This window comes from Aegilops tauschii, chromosome 1 (assembly GCF_002575655.3).
Source record: "Aegilops tauschii subsp. strangulata cultivar AL8/78 chromosome 1, Aet v6.0, whole genome shotgun sequence".
Lineage (NCBI taxonomy): Eukaryota > Viridiplantae > Streptophyta > Magnoliopsida > Poales > Poaceae > Aegilops > Aegilops tauschii.
In genome coordinates this window covers 416,750,241-416,768,945 of record NC_053035.3, presented here as the reverse complement: position 1 = coordinate 416,768,945, position 18,705 = coordinate 416,750,241, and the positions used below count along the sequence as shown (strand labels likewise).

Here is an 18,705-nt window from a genome sequence, read left to right as displayed (position 1 = left end):
CATCACGAGGCTAGTGGAAAATTAGATTTGTTGCTATGCTGAATGCATGTCTAGTGACAATGTCCTTGTCTCTTCCCAGCGTTCAAGACCAGCTAGATCCTTGGGCAGTTGGCTCTTGTCACTCTACGCTGCTTGTTTTATATGTCCTCTGATTACGTAGGTGTCTTTTCTTTTTGCAAGTTAGGAGCTTTATTGCTTAACCATGTTGGTAACAATCACGAGAAATACAATCTTTTTGAAAATGAAGAAATACAATCTTGGATGAAGGAGGAAATACAGTTAATCCATAGACACCTTCTCCTCAACTCACTAGCTTGATGGGCCCAACGTTGAGCAACCACGTTGGCCTCTCAATTATTGACATAAGTACAGCTCTCGCAAAGCTCCTTTAATTACCTCCTAGGAAATGCAAAGTTGCATAAGTTAACAACAACCCGGGTATCGCTCTCGAGCACAATATGATCAAATCCATAGATGCCTTTGCAAATAAGCGTATACCCTCTACAAATAAGTAGATATGCTTAAAGGAAAACGAATTTATTTCACTAAGGACTTGGCATTGTATAAGGCTATGTACTCCCATGATAGTTGATGAATAGATTGATACTCCCTTCGTCCCATAATGTAAAACGTTTTTTCACACTACACTACTGTGAAAAAGAGGCTAGAAGGGATCGTGATCTAGCACCGCCACCTCACCCCGACGACTCCCCTCCCCCTCGCGTCGCCTCCCCTTGGGCGGCACCAGGGCCCCTGATCCCGCGCCGCCAGCCCCTCCCTGCTCCTCCATCCACAGCCGCCGCTGCCGCCGGCAAGGGCCGCGGTGGCGGCGGGTGTCGGTGTCAAAACCGGCGGATCTCGGGTAGGGGGTCCCGAACTGTGCGTCTAGGATCGATGGTAACAGGAGACGGGGGACACGATGTTTACCCAGGTTGGAGCCCTCTCTATGGAGGTAATACCCTACTTCCTGCTTGATTGATCTTGATGAATATGAGTGTTACAAGAGTTGATCTACCACGAGATCGTAATGGCTAAACCCTAGAAGTCTAGCCTATGTGCATATGGTAAATGAGTATCCTCTTATCCGGACTACGCTCTCCGGTTTATATAGACACCGGAGATATCTAGGGTTACATGGGGTCGGTTACATAAGAAGGAATCTTCATAGTTGGTCGCCTAGCTTGCCTTCCACGCCAAGGAGAGTCCAATCCGGACACGGGTATAGTCTTCGGCCTTCACATCTTCACGGCCCATCAGTCCGGCCCAATGAATAACAGGCCGGACGCCCGAGGACCCCTTAGTCCAGGACTCCCTCAGCGGGCCCTGCATGATCCAGGGTGGGTGGTTGCCGCGGGCAGATCCAATGAGACGGAGGCGGCGTCTCACGCGGGGAGGCCGGGGGCGGCAGTCAGGGGCGACGCCCCTGCCACGCCGTGGCGATGGGAACCTACATGTCCGGCGGTGTGGCGGCCGCGGGCACATGGGTGGCTCCGATGGCTGCGGATCTGGCATCCTGTCCAGATCCATCTCGGTACGGCCTTGGCCGGCCGGTGGCGCGAGGAGGACCGGTGAGGGGCGGCTAGAGGCTCCCTGCCGGCGTGCCGACGACGGCCCTCGTCTCCACGACGAGGCTCCGTTCGGTTCCAGCTAGCTGCGAGGTTGGGGGGATGCGACTTTCGGTGAAAATCACGTCGACTTCGGTCATGGCAGACGATGGCGGCGTCTATGACGTCGTTCCCTTCTCGAGGCATCGTTGTTGCAGGTCGTGGCACCCCACTCGTGATGCTCCGGGGGAAACCATAGATCTGGATCTACCGGATCAGATGATGATGGTACCTTTGATGCCGTTGTCCCTCCTGAGGGCATCGTTTTGGAGCAAGTGCTAGTTGGACGGGACAAGTGGAAGAGCGGTGTTTCATCCACCGTAAGGCCGACGGCGGATCCCGATGGCATGGTGCTGCGGAGGTTCGGCGACGGGCGCGTGTGGACGGATTCGTGCAGGATGGTGGAGTTGTCTGGCGTCATGGTGGCGTCGACGGCATGCCAGGCAAGGTCGATGGGTCAGTTGCTGCTCTGGAGATGGACTGGTGGAAGATGGCAGCGGCAGCCTCTGAGAGTGCGTTGGTCCGGTATGGGACCCAGTCCTAGCATGTGGCTGGGCTGGGGCATCCGGCTTTAGATGTTAGGGTTTGGTGCGATGTCCGTTTGGTATTAGGCCCGAATATTCGACACACCTTCATCAACGGGATAGGAGTAGCAACAGGTGTTGCCTAGATGGTGGCTTCAGACTCACTGATGTATTACTTTGTATGATCTCCGTGAATAATTAATAAGATGGCCGTATGCATCGTTCAGATGCAGAGGCCGGGGGTTTATCCTCCTTTTTCACAAAAAAAAACACTACTGTGAAAAATGTCTTACATTATGGGATGGAGGGAGTAGTTTTTTGAAAAGATAGACTAGGCAAAGATAGTTGCCTATACATTACAGAGAGACCCCTTCATAAAATAAAAAGAAAATTATAGAAAATATTGTGCAGCCAATATTTTTGAGGGGTTTAAGCACTTTATTCATTCAAAAATGTTAGAAGAAATTACAATAAGTTCTGGTCTATTGCCTCCTGCCAAAACCTAAAGTAGTAGAAGCTCTGGCCAGGTTATGTGCTTCAACGTTTGACTCTCGTTGCCCCGCAAAAAAAAAACTTTGACTCTTCTTTCTTATGAATGATTTGAACTGATTCAAAACCTTCACGTTTCGCCTTGATTCAAAATATTTGTGCAACCGAACGGGAGACGAAGCTGACGCATCACGGAACGGGCCTGTCTCTTGTTGTTGCCTCAGCCAGTAGACCCGAGCCCAGCCCAGCCCAGCCCTCGTAGTCCAACCCGACTTGCTGGTCCGAGCCTCCGAGGCAGCCTGGTTCGAGTCGGAGTGTCCGACGCGCACGCCTCCGCCCCGAAAACACAACTCGTGCCCGTGCCCGTCCGTCCCGGCGGCTCTCTCAAACCCACACTCCCCACCTTCTTGCGGCACAAGCCGGAGCCGACGATCCCAGCGCCCGCGCCGCCGTCGACGCGGCCTCCTCCGCCCGCCGGGATCGGTAAGCGCCCCCGTTTGCCCCCATACACCAGTCTCATCCCGCTCACCGCTACAATCTGTCGTGGAATCGCTCGCTGCGCGGTTGAAACTTTGGTGCTCGACTGAACCCTTGTTCGTCCCCCTCCTATGTTAGGTCCGCTCCTGGAGCCAGCAGCGACAACTAGCTGTATCTGTAGCGTTGCAGTGAAAACCGCATCCTGGTACCAGGGGAATCCCGTGTTTTCACATAGGCAGGTAGCGTTTTTTTAAAGCTGTAGGCAGGTAGGTTCATTAGCAAATGTGCAACAGACCTCAGATTGGTTTGCAATACAAGGTTCACTAATCGCTAGGCATCTTACAACCCCGCCAAAATGCCTCGTGTAGTACATCTGTCTGAATGATTCCTGCATATGCTTGTTCCGTGATGCAGTGGTGCTTTGCCCTGCTTATTCTTAACATGATTGTTGTGATCTCTTTTTTTCAGGAGAGAACTGTATAAACGGTTCAGTGGTTGAAGCTACTTAAGTCTTAACCATGAGTAGCATAGGAACCGGGTATGATCTGTCTGTCACCACTTTCTCCCCGGACGGCCGTGTCTTCCAGGTCGAGTATGCTGGCAAGGCCGTCGACAACAGCGGGTGTGCCCTAGCTCCCTCCCCTGTTTTCTTGACCTTCTCTGTCTGTGCAACCTCATGATGAAACTTTGGATGATTCTGTGTAGGACGATTGTTGGGATCAAGTGCAAAGATGGAATTGTCCTCGTAAGTGGCTATTTGCTGTATTTACTTTTACCCGGATGGGGTGTTACTCTGTGTTTCTTTTGTGCGATAACCTTTTAATATATTGGTCTATAGGGTGTGGAGAAGCTGATAACATCGAAGATGATACTTGCCGGGTCGAATCGGAGACTTCACTCAGTTCACCGGAACTCTGGCTTGGTAATCTCTCTTCCTTCTTGTTACATACAGGGCGGTCTCTCTCTGAGAATGCACCAATGATTTAGGATATATATTCTGCAGTGTTCCCTTTCATGTCTTTTTATAATTGCCTTTCTTTTTACTGTAACGGATTGCATTTGGTAGTGAAGTTAATTCCTGTTCTCCTTTTCAGGCTGTGGCTGGGTTAGCAGCAGACGGTAGGCAGGTGGTCTCAAGAGCAAAGTCAGAAGCAGCCAATTATGAAAAGTGAGAATTAGTGAGACTTTTGATTTTCATACCAAATGTTTGTAGAACTGTAACCTAAAGCTGTAATCCACCAGGGTATACGGAGAACCCATGCCTGTGAAGGAATTAGCTGATCGTGTAGCTAGCTACGTTCATCTGTGTACACTCTATTGGTGGCTCAGGTAATGCAGATGTTCTTCCTGTTCAAGAAGGTGGTTGCCTACATGTTACTTGATAGTTTGATACACTTTAAACTCCTGTCTCAGGCCTTTTGGCTGTGGAGTTATTCTTGGAGGTTATGATAGGGATGGGCCACAGCTCTACATGATCGAACCTTCAGGGCTCTCATATGTGAGTTCTCAATCTAAGACATGGTAGTTCTTCTATTTTCCCGTTATTTATTAGGACCGAGCAAGGGGTAAGTTGGCTAGATAACACATATTTATATTTGTCAGTGACCGGGCAAGTTTAACTAGTGTAAAAAACGCTCTTATATTATGGGACGGAGGGAGTAATAAACAGACAACTTTATGTACATGGATTAAGATGTGCAGTGCTGCTTTTAGTAGCAGTAGATGCATTTGGAATTTATGACTTAATGGTTGAATTTTGACAGAAATATTTTGGTGCTGCTCTGGGTAAAGGAAGACAGGCTGCAAAAACGTAAGCCAATCAAGTTTTCACTAGTTTTTTCTGTTGTATGATTCCTGTAGTGGCCATTGTCTATTTTGTTGCAAACCAATAGCACTGCTAAAGCATGGCGCACTCATGAATCGTTCTTATAAATACCATTTTAATTTTTCAAAGTAGATCTTTTGGAATAAGGAAGTCTGTTGATATTCTTAAAGCTGCTCATCAAATGATCATCCACATTTAACGTTTATGCAGATAGTAGTTTAGCCGTTCCATATTCAACGGGGGAAATACACTCTTATTGCTTATGTTAGGTTTGCCACTGCCAGAACACAGCTTAGGTGGTGTTTTATTGCTTACCACAGTTTGCTACATGCGAGTTAGGCAGGTTTGGGTTAAGCTCGTATTTGTTTCTTTGCCAAATATTGGTGCGCCACATTTTCTTAAAACTGCACCAGTGTACCCTACACGTCAGATACATTTATTGTGAAATCTTGGTACACCTGTGATGAAAAGTTTGCTGACCAATAAATTGTGACTTGTCACACTTCTCGCACAAATTTTAGAAAAAAAAACATTGCAACTAACCAAACAGACCCTCAGTTTAGCATTTTGATAAATAATCACTTCTTTACAGCCATAGCAGAAATATTGTACCAGAACTGGTATGTGTAATTCTTTGAATTGACTAGCTTCCACAATTATGGGCTACAATACCAAACTGACCATTGATATTAACGTACTAGGTCATAGATGCGCATCATTTACATAGTCTAAATACATTGACCATTTATCTCTTTGTCCTTGTATTCGTCTTTTCATGGGTTTAGTTTTCAGTGGAAGAGTTGTTAATTAACTAAAACTTGATCTGCATCTACTTTACCCTTGCAGCTTTGTAGCCATTGATGTGTATGATTTCGGATACATTATGATGTTGAGAGCTTTATATTACAAAGAACTTGTGCGATTCAATATGTTGTAGAATGTCCCTTTTAATGGTTCGCAGCGGCTGTCAAATGCATCTGCACAAAATACTTATGATGATGTTTACTATGTATTTTTATTGGTCACAAAGAGTGCTTCTCCATTCTAATCCATCTATCTTAATGTTGTCATACAGGGAGATAGAGAAATTGAAGCTTTCTGAGCTAACTTGCAGGGAAGGCATTGTTGAGGTTGCCAAGATGTATGTCCTAAATCTTTCGCCATCCTACTGCAAGTTTTATCTTCAGGATATATCACCTAGATTTCTGTCATGAATGGCCTGAAAGTTTGTTAGTCATGTACATTTACTTGCTCAAGCATGAAGATGGCCAGTAGTTACTAGTCACAACAAATATGGATTTCTCTCAGAAGGAACAACATTGTTGATCCTCCGTATATCATGGTTTTACTCCCACAAGCAGTATTTCTGGTTGTGATACTATATTACAAATTGCCATACCCGAAATAATTACTAGGCTGACTTTTTTTTTCCTGTACATGCAGAATTTATGGTGTACACGATGAAGCGAAAGACAAATCTTTTGAGCTGGAACTGAGCTGGGTGTGTGATGAATCTAACCGCCAGCATGAGAAGGTGATAAACGGCCACTCACGGGAAAATACCCTCCTCCCTGGGAACTCCACAGCTACCTTACATAGGCCACAGAGTCGCCCTTTGTTGAATTCCTTGCTAACTTGTCATACCATGTGTAGGTTCCAAATGATCTTCTGGAGCAGGCCAAGGCAGCAGCGCAGGCAGCGTTGGAAGAGATGGATGCCGACTAAGAAGAGACCATGAGCTCTGCTTCCCATTTACTTTCACGTGTGGCGTAACAGATTCAGGGCTGGAGCGGTTCGTTTTCAGTGCAAAAAACTACTACCTTCAGGGCGTTGTTGCTTTCGGTTCCATGATTCCATCCCAGTCGAGGTAGCAAGCAGAGGTTCTCGTGTTTTGTAGCGAATCGTATTCTGCTTGCTGTTGGTCACACACTAAATCTTTTGAAATCCGAACATGTTTGTCATAGATCTTAATCACGCGTGGCCTAAGAGCAACTCTACCCGGTCAGGCTATAGAGTAAGATCTTAGTTTTACTCTAACAGACGCCTAGCTGATCTCCTAAGGCCTCCTTTGGTCTAGAGGAATCTTGTAGGTATTTCATAGGATAGGATTTCTATAGGAAAAAAAAAATCCTTTAGAGCCCTTTGGTTTGTAGGAATGAAATCCTATTCTTATGGAAGAATTCTTCCTATCTTTCACATTTCATAGGAAAATAAACATTAGCCTAGACTTAATGGAAAAAAAAAATCCTATGATGTGAATCAAAGGGCATCTCCTTTCCTATTCCTACTCATAGGATTTGAGATACATGTCATCTCATTTCCTATAACATTTCTATTTCTACGATTTTCCTACCCTATGAACCAAAGGAGGCCTAAACCAGTTAGAGGAGTAAAAAATTTACTCCACCCATCCAAGGAGTATTTTTACTCTGCTTGGAGGCGGACAAGTAAAAATCCCTCGCTCCCCTCGCCCTCGCTCTCATGCTGAATTTGCCGCCGCTGCTGCGTCCCAGCCCCACCTGTGCCTGCGCCATGATTGTCGTCGCCCTTGTTTCCCACCAGCAGCCCCGCCCCGTGCTGGCGCTGCTGTAGCGTCCTATCAGCCCCCCAGCTGCAGCCCAAGGAAGGTGGTGAAGCTCCTGCACATCTCTCCTTTTCGCCCCAAAGTAGGCGGGCGGCGATGGGCGGCAACGAGGGTGACGTGGAGGTTTAAATGAAGCCGGAGCAGCGGCGACACTGGCATGGGTAGCGCCAAGCCGTCCATGGAGGGGCGCGGGTCGTACAATGCGCTTCCATGGGTGTCGCAGGAGCTCAGGGATCGCGTGTGTCCTCGCTGCGAGACTGACTCTCGCCTGGGCCTTCGACTACAATCTTTTCGGCCAGCTTGATAACCCATCAGTTCCGGTTAGTGTGATTCGCAGGTTTGTCCGAAGTGCCATGAATCTGGCAAGGCTTGTCGAGGATTTTATCGAGTGCAGTAAGACCGTCCCTGTTCGCTTTAAAGGGCTTCTTTTTCTGGCCAGTCCTTGGATTGCTAAATCCAGCGCTGACAGTTGCGTCATCGGCATCACTGCCGCTGTTTTTGTGCCGACGCTTGTTGTTCTTGTTGCGCCTAGGCCTTCCGTTTCCGTCGCGTACTTTTGATGTGCCGGCCTCATTGCGCTGAGTGCTACGAACCAGCTAGCTATCCTCGCCCGCGCAGAATCGAGTCACCAAAGAGGTAAGGGCTGTCATGGTTCTCGTCTTATCTTGTCTGAGCTGTCGCGCGAGCCACTCATCCCGGATGCTATGCTGGAAAGCAGCAATCGCTTCTGCGTCAGGACAGTCTACCATCTGATTCTTTTTAGTTAAGAACAAATTACAAAATTTCTTAGAAGACTCCCGGGCTGCTGAATGATGTGGCTCAGGTCATCGTCATCCGGGGGCCGAACATAGATACCCTGGAAGTTTGCCCTAAAGGCGTCCTCGAGCTGCTCCCAGCTCCCGACAGAGTTTTCGGGCAAGCTATTGAGCCAATGCCTTGCCGGTCCTTTAAGTTTCAGCGGTAGGTACTTGATGGCACGGAGATCATCTCCTCGAGCCATATGGATGTGGAGAAGGAAGTTTTCGATCCACACAGCTGGGTCAGTCATTCCATCGTACTGTTTGATATTGATGGATTTAAACCCTTCAGGGAACTGGTGCTCCATGACCTTGTCTGTGAAACATATTGGGTGCACAGGCCCTCGAAAACGAGCCGCTTCGTGCCAGGTATCCATTGGCATCCAAGCATGTGTCTGCTCCCGAGCCCTCCCATGCCTGTCCAGCCAGGCCTCATAGCCGACCTGTCCAGCAGGTGCATGTCCTCTTGATCCATATATGGATCTCGCTGGGGCAGGGTCTGAGGTTAATCTCCTTTGCAAATCGTACGCTCAGGGTATTGGACTAGGTCCTTGCCTTCACGGCGAGGTATTGTGAGGGGATTTTTATTTTCCCTGTTGGCCTGCCCCGTCCCCGAGAAGGATTGTCTGGTTGATCAGCTCGATTGTGCTTGAATGGCACGTTTTTGGCGACTTCGTCATCGAATGCTGGAAGTAAATGCCATCATGGGTAGGATTTAACTTGTTCCTCACGCCGTGACTCAAAGTTTTGTTCAACTGGGAGGACCTCTCTACCCACTTATCATTGAGCGTGTTTTGATCAGTTTGAAGTTGTTGTTTCTTTTTCAGGCTTCGGGCGGTTGCAATGAGATGTCGTCAAAACCTTTTTTGCTCGAATGGGTCCTCAGGGACGTGATACGTCTTCAACGTATCTATAATTTTTTATTGTTTAATGCTGTTATATTATCAATCTTGAATGTTTTATAATTATTTTATAGTCATTTTGTATCATTTTTTGGTACTAACCTATTGACATAGTGCCAAGTGCCGGTTGTTGTTTTCTGCATGTTTTTTACACTGCAGGAAATCAATATCAGACGGAGTCCAAATGCCATGAAACTTTACGGAGATTTTTTTTACCAGAAGGAACGTAATGGGCCCTGGCTGCGCCTGGAGGGTGTCCCGAGGAGGCCCAGGCGCGACCTGGTGGGTTGTGCCCACCTCGGGTGCCCCCGGGACCGCCTCTTTGCTCTATAAATACCCCAATATTCCAGAAAACCTAGGAGAGTCGACGAAATATTGATCCAGCCGCCGCAGAGTCCAGAACCACCAGATCCAATCTAGACACCATCTCGGATGGGGTTCACCACCTCCATTGGTGCATCTCCGATGATGCGTGAGTAGTTCGTTCTAGACCTACGGGTCCGTAGTTAGTAGCTAGATGGCTTTCTCTCTCTCGCTGAATTCTCAATACAATGGTCTCTTGGAGATCCATATGATGTAACTCTTTTTGCGGTGTGTTTGTTTGGATCTGATGAACTTTGAGTTTATGATCAGTTATATCTTTTTATATCCATGAAAGTATTTGAGTTTCTTTGATCTCTTATATGCATGATTGCTTATAGCCTCGTATTTCTTCTCCGATATTTGGGTTTTGTTTAGCCAACTTGATCTATTTATCTTGCAATGGTAAGAGGTGCTTTGTAGTGGGTTCGATCTTACGGTGCTTGATCCCAGTGACAGAAAGGGAACCGACACGTATGTATCATTGCTACTAAGGATAAAACAATGGGGTCTATCTCTACATAGATAGATCTTGTCTACATCATGTCATCGTTCTTATTGCATTACTCTGTTTTTCCTTGAACTTAATACACTAGATGCATGCTGGATAGCGGTCGATGTGTGGAGTAATAGTAGTAGATGCAGGCAGGAGTCGGTCTACTCATCTTGGACGTGATGCCTATATAATGATCATTGCCTGGATATCATCATGATTATTTGAAGTTCTATCAATTGCCCAACAGTAATTTGTTTACCCACCGTTTGCTATTTTTATCGAGAGAAGCCACTAGTGAAACCTACGGCCCCCGGGTCTCTTTCTCATATATTTGCCTTTGCGATCTACTTTTCCTTTGCATTTATTTTCAGATCTATTAAACCAAAAAAATAGAAAAATACCTTGCTACAATTTATTCTTATTTATTTTATTTGGCGTTCGATCTATCAATCTACTACAATTTTATTCACGCCCGTTTGCCCATCTTGGGGCGCCGCTACCCGAAAGGGATTGACAACCCCTTTTACACGTCGGGTTGCGAGGATTTGTTATCTGTGTGCAGGGGCTGTTTACGTTGTGTTGCTTGGTTCTCCTATTGGTTTGATAACCTTGTTTTCATATCTGAGGGAAATACCTACCGCCGTTGTGCTGCATCATCCCTTCCTCTTTGGGGAAATACCGACATAGCTTCAGGCGCAATCAAAAGGAATTTCTGGCGCCGTTGCCGGGGAGGATCTTCAACATATACCAGGTTCTTAATCACAAATCTCATCTCCTCGCAATTTACATTATTTGCCATTTGCCTCTCGTTTTTCCTCTCCCCCACTTCACAAAATTTGTCGTTTTATTCGCTTCTCTTTTTTCGTTCGCCGTTTTCTTGCCGGATCTGTTTTTGTGTGCAATCTTGTTTGCCGTTATTATCGTTATGGAAAGTTCCTCGTCTATTGCTTGCACTCCCGAGAACGAGGTTCTCAACTTTAAACAAAGGGGAGGAGAAATTTTAAAAGATGCTGGTTATAGAATTTGCATTGCTCATAATAGATCCATCCGTAAGCAATCTACCATTGTTCTTCTTCGCTGTTTTTATGTTGGCATCACCACTTGGTATAGATTCGTCCTTGATACAATTACCGGTGGAAATTTCTTGATGTGTCCTTCCCTTGATGCTTTTAATGCTATGGGAAACTTAGTGGGCTCACCACCTCTCATGATTAATGAAACAACTTTGACTCTTGAGCATGTTATGGAAAGACTAGATGCTATTGAAAAGAAAATGCTCACCGAAGATCATATGGAAATTATAGATAAAAATATGCATAATTTTGCCACTAATATTGGGTCAAAAGCGGGAGATATTTTTAAGTTGTTAAAAGAAAAGGGTACCGTAATCCATGAAAGAATAGAAGAAAGCCCGTCTCGGATTGATAAATTAGAAGAAATCTTTAATAATCTAAGCACGGCTTTTGCTTCCGCTAAAACTATCGAAAAAACTCCCGTAAAGAGTGGCAAAGTTACTCAAGTAACCAGGAACAAAGGTGCAACTTCTAGTAATGGTAACAAAGGTGATCTTAAGATGATTAGTATTCACCCGGATTTTGTTGAAGTGATAAGAGATCCTTTTTGCAAGAATGAATTCTTTAAATTTATTCCTAGGAGTGTTGTTATTGAAGATCTTTATGCTAAATCTTTGAAGGATTCTAAGTGTTTGATTGAAGAGTTAGACAAGGATGACAAAACTTAGATCCTTTCTTTATGCCTAGCTAAGGGCGTAAAACTATAGCGCTTGTTGGGAGGCAACCTAATGAATAAAATTTATTTTTGCTTTTTGCTTTCTGTTCTTGTGTGTTTGCACAATTATGCTACTGTTCTGATTGTGTTTTTTGTGTTTTAATTAGTGTTTGTGCCAAATAAAGCGTTTAGAATCTTCTTGGGTGATAGTTGTTTGATCTTGCTGAAAAACAGAAACTTATGCACTCACGAAAATAAGTTTCATAAATCACAGAAAAAGTGCTTTTGCCCTGATTCTTTTTGCAGAAGATTAATATACAAATTGTTGGGGAACGTAGTAATTTCAAAAAAATTCCTACACGCACGCAAGATCATGGTGATGTATAGCAACGAGAGGGGAGAGTGTTGTCCATGTACCCTCGTAGACCGAAAGTGGAAGCGTTAACACAACGCGGTTGATGTAGTCGTACGTCTTCACGATCCGACCAATCCAAGTACCGAACGCACGACACCTCCGAGTTCAGCACACATTCAGCTCGATGACGTCCCGCGAGCTTCGATCTAGCAAAGCTTCGCCGGAGAGTTTCGCCAGCACGATGGCATGATGACGGTGATGATGATGCTACCGATGCAGGGCTTCGCCTAAGCACCGTTACGATATGATCGAGGTGGATTATGGTGGAGGGGGGCACCGCACACGGCTGGGAGAGATCAACAGATCAACTTGTGTGTTTAGAGGTGTCCCTGCCCCCGTATATAAAGGAGCAAGGGGGAGGCCGGCCGGCCCCTTGTGGCCGCGCCAGGAGGAGGAGTCCTCCTCCTAGTAGGAGTAGGACTCCCCTCTTTCCTACTCCTACTAGGAGGGGGAAAGGAAGGGGGAGAGGGAGAAGGAAAGGGGGGCGCCGCCCCCCTTCTCCTAGTCCAATTCGGACCAGAGGGGGAGGGGCGCGTGGCATGCCCTAGGTCAGCCCTCTCTCTCCACTAAGGCCCATAAGGCCCACTATTTCTCCCGGGGGGGGGGGGGGTTCCGGTAACCCTCCGGCACTCCGGTTTTCTCCGAAACCACCCGGAACACTTCCGGTGTCCGAATATAGTCGTCCAATATATCGATCTTTACGTCTCGACCATTTCGAGACTCCTCGTCATGTCCGTGATCATATCCGGGACTCCGAACTACCTTCGATACATCAAAACACAAAAACTCATAATATCGATCGTCACCGAACTTTAAGCGTGCGGACCCTACGGGTTCGAGAACTATGTAGACATGACCGAGACACGTCTCCGGTCAATAACCAATATCGGAACCTGGATGCTCATATTGGCTCCTACATATTCTACGAAGATCTTTATCGGTCAAACCACATAACACCATACGTTGTTCCCTTTGTCATTGGTATGTTACTTGCCCGAGATTCGATCGTCGGTATCTCAATACCTAGTTCAATCTCGTTACCGGCAAGTCTCTTTACTCGTTACGTAATGCATCATCCCGTAACTAAGTCATTAGTCACATTGCTTGCAAGGCTTATTGTGATGTGCATTACTGAGAGGGCCTAGAGATACCTCTCCGACAATCAGAGTGACAAATCCTAGTCTCGATCTACGTCAACTCAACAAGTACCATCGGAGACACCTGTAGAGCACCTTTATAATCACCCAGTTACGTTGTGACGTTTGGTAGCACACAAAGTGTTCCTCCGGTAATCGGGAGTTGCATAATCTCATAGTCATAGGAACATGTATAAGTCATGAAGAAAGCAATATCAGTAAACTAAACGATCAAGTGCTAAGCTAACGGAATGGGTCAAGTCAATCACATCATTCTCCTAATGATGTGATCCCATTTATCAAATGATAACTCATGTCTATAGCTAGGAAACTTAACCATCTTTGATCAACGAGCTAGTCAAGTAGAGGCATACTAGTGACACTCTGTTTGTCTATGTATTCACACATGTATTATGTTTCCGGTTAATACAATTCTAGCATGAATATTAAACATTTATCATGAAATAAGGAAATAAATAATAACTTTATTATTGCCTCTAGGGCATATTTCCTTCAGTCTCCCACTTGCACTAGAGTCAATAATCTAGTTCACATCGCCATGTGATTTAACACCAATAGTTCACATCACCATGTGATTAATATCCATAGTTCACATCGTCATGTGACCAACACCCAAAGGGTTTACTAGATTCAATAATCTAATTCACATCGCCATGTGATTAACACCCAAAGAGTACTAAGGTGTGATCATGTTTTGCTTGTGAGAGAAGTTTAGTCAACGGGTCTGCCAAATTCAGATCCGTATGTATTTTGCAAATTTCTATGTCAACAATGCTCTGCACGGAGCTACTCTAGCTAATTGCTCCCACTTTCAATATGTATCCAGATTGAGATTTAGATTCACCCTGATTAGTGCCAAAACTTGCATCGACATAACCCTTTACGATGAACCTTTTTGTCACCTCCATAACCGAGAAACATATTCTTATTCCACTAAGGATAATTTTGACCAATGTCCAGTGATCTACTCCTAGATCACTATTGTACTCCCTTGCCAAACTCAGGGCAGGGTATACAATAGGTCTGGAACATAGCATGGCATACTTTATAGAACCTATGGTTGAGGCATAGGGAATGACTTCCATTCTCTCTCTATCTTCTGCCGTGGTCGGGTTTTGAGTCTTACTCAACTTCACACCTTGCAACACAGGCAAGAACTCTTTCTTTGACTGTTCCATTTTGAACAACTTAAAAAACTTGTCAAGCTATGTACTCGTTGAAAAAACTTATCAAGCGTCTTGATCTATCTCTATAGATCTTGATGCTCAATATGTAAGTAGCTTCACCGAGGTCTTTCTTTGAAAAACTCCTTTCAAACACTCCTTTATGCTTTCCAGAAAATTCTACATCATTTCCGATCGACAATATATCATTCACATATACTTATCAGAAAGGCTGTAGTGCTCCCACTCACTTTCTTGTAAATACAGGCTTCACCGCAAGTCTGTATAAAACTATATGCTTTGATCAACTCATCAAAGCGTGTATTCCAACTCCGAGAAGCTTGCACCAGTCCATAAATGGATCGCTGGAGCTTGCACACTTTGTTAGCTCCCTTCGGATCGACAAAACCTTACAATTGCATCATATACAACTCTTCTTCCAGAAATCCATTCAGGAATGCAATTTTGACATCCATTTGCCAAATTTCATAATCATAAAATGCGGCAATTTCTAACATGATTCAGACAGACTTAAGCATTGCTACGGGTGAGAAAGTCTCATTGTAGTCAACTCCTTGAACTTGTCGAAAACCTTTCGCAACAAGTCGAGCTTTGTAGACGGTAACATTACCGTCAGCGTCAGTCTTCTTCTTGAAGATCCATTTGTTCTCTATGGCTTGCCGATCATCGGGCAAGTCAACCAAAGTCCACACTTTGTTATCATACATGGATCCCATCTCAGATTTCATGGCTTTAAGCCATTTTGCGGAATCTGGGCTCACCATCGCTTCTTCATAGTTCGTAGGTTCGCCTTGGTCAAGTAACATGACCTCCAGAACAGGATTACCGCACCACTCTGGTGCGGATCTTACTCTGGTTGACCTACGAGGTTCGGTAGTAACTTGATATGAAGTTTCATGATCAATATCATTAGCTTCCTCACTGAGTGGTGTAGGTGTCACAGGAACCGGTTTCTGTGATGAACTACTTTCCAATAAGGGAGCAGGTACAGTTACCTCATCAAGTTCTACTTTCCTCCCACTCACTTCTTTTGAGAGAAACTCCTTCTCTAGAAAGGATCCATTCTTAGCAACGAATGTCTTGCCTTTGGATCTGTGATAGAAGGTGTACCCAACTGTCTCCTTTGGGTATCCTATGAAGACACATTTCTTCGATTTGGGTTTGAGCTTATCAGGATGAAACTTTTTCACATAAACATCACAACCCCAAACTTTAATAAACGACAACATTGGTTTCTTGCCAAACCACAGTTCATATGGTGTCGTCTCAATGGATTTAGATGGTGCCCTATTTAACGTGAATGCAGCTGTCTCTAATGCATAACGCCAAAACGATAGTGGTAAATCGGTAAGAAACATCATAGATTGCACCATATCTAATAAAGTACGGTTACTGTTGAGGATATAACCGTTGGAGTCACCCGCCCAGGAGGGGCCGGGTTACCCATGATGGTTACTACGCGAAGCCCAGTACCAAAGATGAAGACGGCGGGTCAATGACGGGCCCAAGACCCGGAGATGGCTTAAGGCCCGTAGCATTAGCCGCCGTTAGGGTAAACTTGTAGTGTAAGGCAAGAATAGATAAGAGTCCGAGCCGGACACTGTTATGAGCCGGCCGGGACTCTAAGAGCCGCTGGGCGTCAACCTCTCTATATAAAGGGGCGACCCGGCAGCGGTTCAGGACAAGTAAGATCTCGTCGAGAGCCAGGCATAGCAATTAAGCTCCCTGGTCATCGAAACCCTAATCAATACCACCTCAACTGGACGTAGGCTTTTACCTTCACCGTAAGGGGCCGAACCAGTATAACCCTCGTGTTCCTTGTCCCGTTTAACCCCTTCAGCTGCGATGGCTCCACGACTAAGTCCTAGCTCGAGGACATCTGCCGTGACAATTCCACGACAGTTGGCGCCCACCGTGGGGCCAGCGCACGGTGGATTTGAGTTCTTGAAGGGCAGCTTCGAAGGGCTCAAGGGATATGCTGTGGGCCGGATGACCAAGAGTCGTCGCGGCAAGCTCTACATCGACGATGCAAACTGGGGCCCCGACGCCGGCTCAATTGAGTACGGGTACCGGGTCCCCTTCGGCGGAATTCATGTCTTCGTTGGCAAGATTGGTGAGCCGAGCCCTGAGCCGGTTCTCTGCGCCGATCTCATCGAGACGGCTCAGCGCGCACGACCCGCCCGGGCCCTACCTGCCTTCAAGCATGCTTTTGTGGGATGTGTCCATGGAGGGCTCTCTGATGGGTCCGGATCTGGTGATGGGACGGCCGCCGGCTCTGACGGCGAGTCGTCCACAGATGAGTCAAACTCGTTGTATCAAATTCAAGATGGCAGGCTCAGGGGTTGTTCCGATGGTGACAGTATTCCGGACCCTTTTGAGCCGCCGAGCCGGGTTGGAATCTTCATGGCCGGTGCACAGCCTGTTCAAAACCCTGCCGCTGGGTCAGGAAACCCGGTACCCTCGCCGGCTCAGGTGCTGATGGATCTCACGGACAAGATGACGGCCCTGTTGACCGCCACGGTTGACCCGGCGGATCAAGCTCAGCATGACGCGGAGGTGGCGCAGTTAAAGTTAGATCTAGTGAAAGCCAAGGAGGATCTGGCGGCGGAAGGGATCAGGATGGCTGCGGAGAGGGCGGCTCTCGACGCCCAGACCCAGTTGATGCAGGCGCAGTCCTTCCGACTCACGATGGATCAGAACACGTCTAATGAGGTCATGAGAAGGAGGCATCAAAAGGCCCAATCTCGACTCCCTCCGGTCTACGATCCTCGAAACCTCTTCAACACGCCAGGTGCAGGGTCTAGTAACCCGCCGGAGATCATAGTACCCGGGGCTGGGACACCTATTCAGCCACAAGTGATGGGGCCTCCCCGGGTGAACCCTGCCCCGCCTCAGTATGTGCCAATACCACCGGGTCATTATGCTAACCCACTGGAAAACATGGTCGCCGCGGCGGCGCGGCTGGCGGCTCTCCCAATTGACGGCAACTCTCCAACGGCTGTTGAAACCCGCCGGGTCAGAGAGCTCCTTCAGACAGCGCTGGCGCAGCAAGAGGCATACTCTTACAGCCGGGACAGGATCCACTCAACCCCTCGTCCAGGCCGGAGCCCGAGTTATAGCAGACACATGGTCTCAGCGACCGGCTCAAGCAATGTCCGACGCCATGACCTGCCCCCTGGCCATGGCCCGGCTCATAACGGAGCTTTTCACGCAACAGACCAAGACAGAGCGCGGCAAGAGGCGGAGCAGGTGCCTCAGTTGACGGCTTACCAGACACCCCCGGCTTATCCGACGACTTCCGTCGACGTGGGTATCCCTACGAGGACTGGAGGTGTCCCTTGTTTAGTGCCGGCTCTCCGCAATGAGCGTCTACCCAAGGACTTCAAAGGGCCTAGGAAGGTGCCTAATTACACGGCTGATTTACAACCCGGAGCCTGGATCGAGAGTTACGAGATGGCCATGAAATTACTGGAGGTCAGTGAAGCGGCGATGGCCAAGTACTTCACCATGATGTTAGATGGGACTGCCCGCACTTGGTTGAAAGGGCTGCCACTGAATTCCATCGGGTCTTGGGCTGAGCTGAAAGCCCAGTTTATCCAAAACTTCAAAGATACCTGTAGGCAGTCTATGTCAATTGTGGATTTGACTAACTGTAAACAGCAGGAGGGTGAATCTACGACGCATTGGGTTCGCCGGGTCAAAGAGATAATACATTCATCTGATAAGATGGATGCTGGCTCTGCAGTCTTAATGTTGGAGCAGAATTGTCGTTTCCTGCCCCTAAAGATGAAACTCGGGCGGCTTAAGCGCGATTGCAATGATATGGGTACGCTGATGGCGGCTCTCATCAAGTACGCCGACTCTGATAGTACTAAGGACCCCGCTTCAGATGATGAAAGGACAGGGAAGGGAAAGAAAAACGGCAATGGCAAGGGTCCTCAGCATAACCCGGGGAACCAAGGAGGTGGCAAGCGTAAGGCCGACGGCAGCCTAGAGTTCGTGGCCAACGCCAGCTCACAGGGTAATAACCAGCGACGCAAGGGGAGGCCACCTCCCCGAGCCGGCGGGTCAGGCCCGACGCTGGAGCAGCTGTTGAATGAGCCTTGTCCAAGGCATGGCTCTAGGGAGAAGCCAGCTACTCATCTATGGAAGGATTGCGCAAT

The 18,705-nt window shown here is 47.1% G+C and overlaps 1 protein-coding gene across 2 annotated transcripts; it reads left to right on the top strand.

Annotated features, from left to right (window-relative positions):
* Window positions 1–2,952: 2,952 nt before the first annotated feature.
* Window positions 2,953–6,890, top strand: LOC109767259 (proteasome subunit alpha type-3). 2 transcript variants are annotated; one of them, XM_020326023.4, is made up of 12 exons: window positions 2,983–3,100; window positions 3,233–3,333; window positions 3,563–3,716; window positions 3,800–3,839; window positions 3,933–4,016; window positions 4,189–4,262; window positions 4,337–4,423; window positions 4,508–4,592; window positions 4,858–4,904; window positions 5,995–6,060; window positions 6,363–6,453; window positions 6,573–6,890. In XM_020326023.4, the coding sequence occupies exons 3-12, from the start codon at window positions 3,613–3,615 to the stop codon at window positions 6,642–6,644; spliced, it is 750 nt and encodes a 249-aa protein (XP_020181612.1). In that variant the 5' UTR covers window positions 2,983–3,100; window positions 3,233–3,333; window positions 3,563–3,612; the 3' UTR covers window positions 6,645–6,890. The 2 variants fall into 2 exon arrangements, with proteins under 2 accessions (XP_020181611.1, XP_020181612.1); XM_020326022.4 differs by lacking the exon at window positions 3,233–3,333 and having other exon boundaries at window positions 2,953–3,100.
* The last annotated feature ends 11,815 nt before the right edge of the window (window positions 6,891–18,705 follow it).

Coding starts and splice junctions, on each gene's coding strand:
- LOC109767259 (XM_020326022.4), top strand. CDS start 3,613: ATGAGTAGCATAGGAACCGGGTATGATCTGTCTGTCACCACTTTCTCC. Junction 3,717..3,799: donor AAGGCCGTCGACAACAGCGG/GTGTGCCCTAGC, acceptor GATTCTGTGTAG/GACGATTGTTGGGATCAAGT. Junction 4,263..4,336: donor GAAGCAGCCAATTATGAAAA/GTGAGAATTAGT, acceptor GTAATCCACCAG/GGTATACGGAGAACCCATGC.